The sequence below is a fragment of the Chrysochloris asiatica genome, unplaced genomic scaffold (genome assembly GCF_000296735.1).
Source record: "Chrysochloris asiatica unplaced genomic scaffold, ChrAsi1.0 scaffold00064, whole genome shotgun sequence".
Taxonomy (NCBI): domain Eukaryota; kingdom Metazoa; phylum Chordata; class Mammalia; order Afrosoricida; family Chrysochloridae; genus Chrysochloris; species Chrysochloris asiatica.
The window spans coordinates 12,292,222-12,300,351 of NW_006408582.1; the positions used below are offsets into that span (position 1 = coordinate 12,292,222).

Genomic DNA, 8,130 nt, shown 5'->3' on the forward strand with positions numbered 1-8,130 from the left:
CTGTATAGAGTTGCTAAGTGCCATCAAGTCAGTTCTGACTCACAGTGACCCTGTATAGAGTTGCTGCAGAGTAGCCGGTACGGTTGTACCACAGATCTCTCAGTTAGCACTCTAGTGCTTATCCAACAATGCCACATCACGGCCCCTTACTGTCCATTTTTTTCCCAGTCTCTTCATTTTAATTGTAATTTATATTCATCCTTATATCTTTAATGCTTTTAAACATATAGTTCTATTTTATCTGAGATAATCATTAGATGATTTCTAGAAGGACTTTATGCTTTGTAAAGTAGGAAGTCATGGAAAATGAAGAAGGCTTTCAATTAGATGAATTGTAAGTAACAGTGAATTTGGCAATGGGCTCAAACATAGCAGTGATTGTGGAGATGACATAGGACCAGGCAGTGTTTGATTATGCTGTATGTAGAGTCACTACAAATAGGAACCAACTCAACAACAATAAATAATGTTCTCCTTTTCATTATCACTCTTCCTTATATATTTGTTCTTATCTTAAATCAAAAACGTGTCCTTACAGGTTTTTTTTTTTTTTTTTAATTGATACAATAGCTACAACAATGGTTTCAAATATATCAATGATCAAGAAGATGACACAGGAGTAAGCAATATTTTATTCTGTTATCATGCGGTTGCCATGAGTCAGAATAGTCATACTGAAAGGTCACTATCAGCAACAGAAGCTTCCCAGGTCTATGTGCTAAACGTTTTGTGTGTCATTTCTATTATTTGAAAAAGTGTTTATTCTCCTGTCCTACAATTTATGCACTGTACAACCTTAGATTATTTGTTTTCTCATGCATAACATTTTTTCCTGTTACCAGTTACAAGCTGATAGTGGGAGTACTGGTGTGGTGTTGTGGGTTAATGTGCTGGATTTCAAAGTCATTTTCAACTGCAAGGTCAGTGGTTTAAGCTCACCAGTTGCTCCTGGGAAACCCTATAGAGGGTTGCTATAAGTCAGAACTGACTGGACAGCACTTAATAGCAACAAATTACAAGCTGATAGAAAATTTCCTTTCTTATTTTCGGTGTTAGAGATTTCTAGCTTCTTTTCCAAGGTTGGGTTGTCCTTCATGGTTCTGGATATACTATACAGAAATTATTTATAAATGTCAGCTTTGTGAAAGCTGGAAGTCCCCTTTTTGTTTTAAAGAAGGTTTAATTTCTCAACTCCTAAGTACTATAAATAAAATCTATATATTGGGGCCAACCAAGCTCTGTAATTTTATTTACAGTTCTGACAGTTTTTCTTTTTCATTCTTTGCAATTAAGAATTTTTTGTCTTGACTTACCTCAACTATACATTGTTAACATGTTTTTAAACTTTTTCTATCTTGTTCATCATTTCTATATATCCATAATGGGGAATAGGATTCTATTCATACCCAATGGATTCCATAGTTACTTAAACACATCTGTTTTGAAAAGCTAAACAGAGAATATTGAAACCTGGAAGAAATTCTGAATAGAATAGAAATTCTGAATAGAATCCCCTTTTCTCTTTGTTAGAATCACAACTAAATTTTCATATGGATGACTGAAGAACAAGATGTTCATCTGAAAACTTACCATATGGTAATCAGCAACAATGAACAGTTCAATATATTTGTCTCTGTGGATGCTCTGGAAATGTATGGAAAATTTAAGTCAATATGATTAATATTTATCATCTTAATATTTTAAGTGGAGAAGCATAACATTTTCAAAGTAATAAGTTAATGTTATTGATACTAGAAGATCAAATACAAGAGTTGATATGATAATTTTAAGAATTTATCTAAGGAAAACCATTATATTATTAAAAGATGCCCTATACACGTTTTTAATAAACCTGAGGCAATAAGCCACCTTTGACTATCCTTTATTTCTTTGTTTATTCTTTAAGGTAAGATATGTTATAAATAAGGAATCATGAATATAGTTTTGAGAATTAATTCTTTCTTTTACTAAGTGAAACAGAAGCATATGTTAAGAGCAGCCATCTATAGCTGGGAGGTAAAATTTAGGACGAATTAATGGACTGACAGCATCACTTTTTCTTCTCCCCCTTCCTCCCAGCTTCTTTTTTTTTTTTTTTTTTTTCGTAGTCTCAATACTAATAAGACTTGTAGAAATGCTGCAGATTATCAGCCTTTAATTTTTATTAAACATCAACATCAGGAAATTTCTCTAAGTTTACAACTTTCAATGCACATGATTGAAGAATTAATACTCTGAGGAAAAATCAGAAGCTTGTTGCTCAAAAATATGAATTAAGTCTTTGTATTATGGGCTAAGTAGTAATTATTTGATGAATCTATTAATTCAACAAACACCAATTAAGCACCTGATATATTTCAGACTCTTTCTTGAATATTGTGCCATTGTGAGGCAGATGAACACATGAGTTTACAATCTAAGATGAGCTTACAGGCTAATATTTAGAGGGTGTTGAAGAGGAAATGAACTAGTTGTGTAGAGAAACTAACAGAAAATGTTCTCATGTGCAATCATCATACCAGAAATTCAACTCATTATTACCCTTAATTGAATTTAATGACTAAAGTAATATAATGTAATCCATTGAAAGGAAAAGTTGTTAAACTTTGAATAAAAATATGTATAGATTAATGCATATATTACTAGATCATGTCTATGCTTATACTTTTATTAGTAGGCTCTTTATCTCTTTTAGGAGCACTTAACAAATTAGAACATTTGGCTTAATGAAAATATAAGAATATAGTTTAACAACATCATTACCAACTCCAAAGAACATAGAAAGGAAGATAATATTATATTAGCCTAGGTTTCAGAACATTTCAGATTTTGTTGTCTGTAACCAGTTATCATCTTAAAGCTATAAATCTAAGAGAAGGATTTTAGAAATCCCCATTTCCTGACATTGGTGAAACAAACCAATTTACTGTAAGGAATGAATACTTCCTATATACACACAAAAAAATAAGAAGAACTGACATTTCATAGTTTAGCTTGAAAAAAGTCAGACTCAGAGTAGCTACCACATTTCATTAGATGGGCTTGTCATCTCTCTCCAGATCATAGAGGGAATAACAAGTATTTTTCCTGGGGATATTGGATATCGTGATTTAAAAAGAAAACACTCACTTCCATTTTGTGGTTTTCCATGGATTTAGAATCAGTGCTTGGGACAATTTCCCTGGTAAAATTGAGTTCTTCACAGGAGTAATTGGCAGCATATTGCAGCTTTGTATTATATTTGAACACCAAATGTTCTCCCTCATCTGTGTATTTCACTGGCTCAATGAGGTACCTTTGGTCATTTATTCTGAAGAATCCCCTGTGGAAATTGGGAACACAAAGTATATTAAACATCTATCCTATTCCTTACTGATTTACTTTTTCAAGAAAGGGAAACTTCAGAACAACCAGAACATAATTAATGAGAATATTGGCACATTTGAAAAATATAATGATTTTAACCAAACAACTTGTGTAAAAATTGACAAATGGGAGCATAATTTGCTTTGTAAACTTTCACTGAAAATACAATAAAATGTTATTAAAAATAAGAGGTAGAAGATAGATATAAAGCTTCAGGAGAATGGAGTTCCTTGACTTGGTGGTAAAGAAATTAGATGACATGTGACCTTTGACTGAATTAATCATTTTTGCTTAAAGTCAGTTCCTCTGAATTTTTAGAAGCTAAATAGTCAAATCTCTAATTTGAAGTATAGATAGGATAGCAATTCCCAGTCTCTGCATGTGGACCCCTGGCAGTATCAAAGTTCTTGCGAGCAATATGTGAATTCCCATGTCCATCATACATTAATTAATTGTAGACGAAAAACAGGAATGAATGCAAAAAATACTATGCTAGTGGTTGTCATGAAAGGGATCCCCATTCTTGAATAGACTTGGAACTACTCAAGCGAAGGCATCATAAAGACAGACAGAAATTTCTGTTTCTTTTCCTCTTTGCCTTCCCAAATCTTCTTCCTTCATCCTTGAGTCAAAAACGGATAGAAAACTATGCATCTTCTGAAATGAGTTAACACACTAATGAAGACACTATTTTACATAAGCAATGACCAATATCAATGGACTCAGAAGTCAGGAACTCTGAGTTTGGATTCTTGCTCTGCTGTTCAGTAGCTGTGTGAGTTCGCATGTTGTGCAACTTAGTAGAGTAGTATTTATAAAAGGTGTTAATAGTTTCTACATTGTAGAAAATAAGAGAAAATTTATGTAAAAAATATGGATAGAAAACAATAATAATTTTGGCTCTGAGCTTTCAGTTTGATAGACTGGGCATGCTGTTTATTTTTGTTAAAAGCTGTGAAGCAGTTTTGTAGTAGAAATTCTCAAGACCAAAAGTCAGGTGGCCTAATCTTTGAATTATATTGTATTGTTGTGATTAGGTGCTATTGAGTCAATTCTCAATTATAGCTACCCTATATAGCAAACAACCACCTGGTCCTATACCATTTACACAATCATGGCAACTCTAGGCTTGATGATTTCCAGATTTCTCACACTGAACCCCTTGAGGATGGTTCATTACACATATTTCCCTCAAGCAAGAATATAAATCAGTAGGCCATGGCTGATAGTCATTGCTGAAAATATGCAATACCTCTTCTCCAGTTTTTGTTTTTGTCCTGTTTATTAAGGCTTACATTACCTGATGGTGCAGTTGTTAACACCTGACTGCTAACAAAGAGATAGCAGTCTGCTTCCATAAAAATTACAGCCTTGGAAGCTATAAGGCAATTCTAGTTTATCCTACAGGGTCACTATGAATTAGAATCTACTCAACAGTAATTGGTTAAAGGTAAATAAAAGGTAAGAAGTGAAGTGAATGTCTTTAAAAGTTCATAGAAAAACTCTTAAAGGAATTAGAAAGATGCCCTGTTACCTCAGGCCATTACATGCACTGATACTGGCAGCAGAATCTAATTCATTTACGATGGATCCTTGGTAAAAACAATGCTCCTAAAAGAGATAAAAAGAGCCTATTAATAAAAGTATAAATATAGACATGATCTACATAATCATATATGCATTAATCTATACATATTTTTATTCAGAGTTTAACAACTTTTCATTTCAATGGATTACATTATATTACTTTATTCATTGTGTTTATTTGGAAACAGTTAAGTCTGCTTTGCCATTCTTTTTAGAACCTTTTATCTTATTTGCATTTGTTTTTGTTTCTCAGTAAATGGAGCCTTCACTCAAGATTTTAACAGCTATAGACTCAGATATGTGACTCTTTCCCTTAGAAATATAATTCCTTTAATTGATCCAAAATTCTATATTAAAGTCACCAAATAAGGACCTCTGGTAGTATAGTGGTTACGAATTGGCCTGTGAACCGCAAAGTCAGCAGTTCGAAACTACCAGCTGTTCTGAGGGAGAAAGATAAGGCCTTCTGCTCCCGTAAAGATTTACAGTCTTGGAAACCCTGTTCAGGGTCACTATGGGTCGGAACCGACTCAATGGCACTTAACAACAACAACCACCTGTGGTAATACTACATTGTTTTCCTATTTACCTGGAAATTAAGTCCACATTCTTCATGATCTTTATAATTGGATCTGACTCTTCAATGATAGAGTACTGGTGTGGCACTGTGGATTAATGCACCAGACTGCAAAGTCGTTTGATTCTCAAGGTTGGCGATTCAAGCTCACCAGTCAGTCCTTGGGAACCTTATACAGGGTTGCTATGGGTCAGAATTGACTCGACAGCACTTAACAACAACAACAATAGCTTCAACTATGCCCCTTATGCCTTTCTATACTGTATTTCTCCTGCGTCAATCAAGTGGCATCTTTGTTATGCCCAGCTTGGTACATTGTTCATGCTGATCTCATTAGATAGTTACCCTTCCTTTCCCTTTCAGTTTTTTTTTTTTTTTTTTTTTTGTGTGTGTGTGTGTGTGTGTGTGTGGATTGAGTGATAGCGTATATGGGAGAACATCAGCTTTACATTCATCTTATCGTATTTCATTTCATTGCAATGACTACAATCCTCTCCATGCATCATCATTCAACAGTTTTTGCTTCCATTCCTTTTTTTTTTTTTTTTTTCCTTTTATGTACACTGAAACCCTCACGAATATATATATAACCAGTCAAATAACCAAAGGGTATATCCTTCAAGCCTACCCCCTGGCTGCCAGCATACAGCCCCTCTCCCTCCTTGAGTCTAGAGTCTCCAGCCACTCTATCTCTCCACATCATCATCTCTGCCTCCATCTCTGGCATCGCTTCTTCTCTGGATAGGGACCCACACCTAGCCAGAGTTTTTACCTCCTGCCTAAATCTGTTAAATCTGCGGTTCTCCAGGGACCTCAGCCCTTCACAAATCAATCCCCACCCTCAGCATAAAATGTTTTTCATCTGTTCTATTTTAAAAAGATTATGTGATGACTTGGAATTTATAGAAGTTGACAGATGGTTTAGATAGATGAAATAGGCTTTAAACACTTTGCATTTGATAATAAAGAGTAATGTTGGCTTTGGTTAGAAGGCTGTAGAGTGTATTTTCCATATGAAAATTTACTCTGTGTTCACCAGAATGGGATTAATGAGCAAAGATGCACTTGAAAAATCAAATAGAGACTTCAATATTGATGCATCAGAAGGACTGGGCAAGGAGACATTAATAAAAGAAGGGTCAATTTGAGGAAAATTTCTTAATTATTTCACATCTTTAGGTTTTATCCATTTAGTTTGATATGCATAGTGTTAATGTGATTGGATCAGTGTGCATGAATTAACACCATACTGAATGCATAGAAATCATTACTAAATAAAAATACATTACAATCACTGAGTTTTGCATATTAAGCAAGCAGTGAGCAGCTCCCCTTTAGGCTCAAATGGTCATATATTTTACTCTAGGGTCATTCTATTAGAATAATCAATTCAGGACTCAGATCTTATGTGGCACTTTCTGAAATTGCTTGTAAAGCTGTAGTGAGGCTTCAAAATCACACCCAGAAATAATAGCTTCAGAGAAGAATAATAGAAATGTTCTGTAAGATACCGTGATCTGAGGATACCGAGTGACCTTTCCTTTTGTAGAAGAGTAGGTTTCACTGTAGTTTGATGCTAAAAGCTCCCTGGAAAAGAGGACAGAAAAGTAGTAATATTAAATATTCTACAAAGCTCACTGATCAAACTAATCATGTGAAGGAGGTACCTTCAGGCTGCTTTCAAATCTCAGGAAGAGTCTCTTTTCCCAAAGATAGATAAAGCAAAACATACCCACTAATATGAAAAACCTTCCTACCTAGATTTTATGGTTTGATTGTTACTGTTGGCAATATACAAAAAAAAATTTAAGCAATTTTGGCAAAACAGCATTTTAGAAAGAATGCAGATAAAATTACATCTAAGTGAAAAATCTCTTGCCTTATTAATTAAAGGTTTTTAATATATATACATATGTATATATATATTTCATGTTTTTAAATTGCTAGGTACATGTGATAGTTAAGGTTTTGTATTTATGTTGCTGGGCCTTGATTCTCAGTGGTTTGGCAGTTAATAGGCAATTGTCCTCATGGTGAGATCTAATATAAAGCAATACACATCACCCCCATGATGTGATCTGGTGTTACCAACCCTGCTCTGATGTAATTATCTTTTGTGTTACAAACCTTCACTTCCATAGTGTTAATGTGATTGGATGCAGCCCGATTCATAAGATTCATAACCACTGTGCTACCAGAGCTTTATAAGTAATATAACTTCTCTGGAAAAAAAACTTGGCGGTTTCTTACAAAACTAGCCATATACATACCTTATAATGTGAATTCCACTAATTGTTATTCACCAAAGAGATATGAAAACAAATGTTTATAAAAAGACTTGAACAAAAATTCGCATAGATGTTTTATTCATGATAATCAAACATTGGAAAAGAAGTTTAGTGCCCATCAGTTAAAATAAATAAATAAATAAACTGCTGCTGTCATTAAGTGCTCTGGAGTCATTTCCAACACCGGGACCTGGATTTGAAACACCCACTTTGTGGTTAGCAATCCAGTGTTTATCCTTTAACACCATACCAGCACTGATAGTGTAGTGGTTACAAATCAGGCTGCTAATCTCAAGGTCCAGTGCATTAACC

The 8,130-nt window shown here is 34.1% G+C and overlaps 1 protein-coding gene across 1 annotated transcript in view; it reads right to left on the bottom strand.

Annotated features, from left to right (window-relative positions):
• ADAM7 (ADAM metallopeptidase domain 7) overlaps positions 1-8,130 on the bottom strand; it is a 175,222-nt gene that overhangs the window by 63,253 nt on the left and 103,839 nt on the right. The window contains exons 5-8 of the mRNA XM_006864442.1: positions 7,042-7,117; positions 4,901-4,977; positions 3,130-3,322; positions 1,591-1,644 (exon numbers count right to left, since the gene is read on the bottom strand). Coding sequence (XP_006864504.1) covers positions 1,591-1,644; positions 3,130-3,322; positions 4,901-4,977; positions 7,042-7,117 — 400 coding nt within the window. The remainder of the gene's footprint in view (positions 1-1,590; positions 1,645-3,129; positions 3,323-4,900; positions 4,978-7,041; positions 7,118-8,130) is intronic.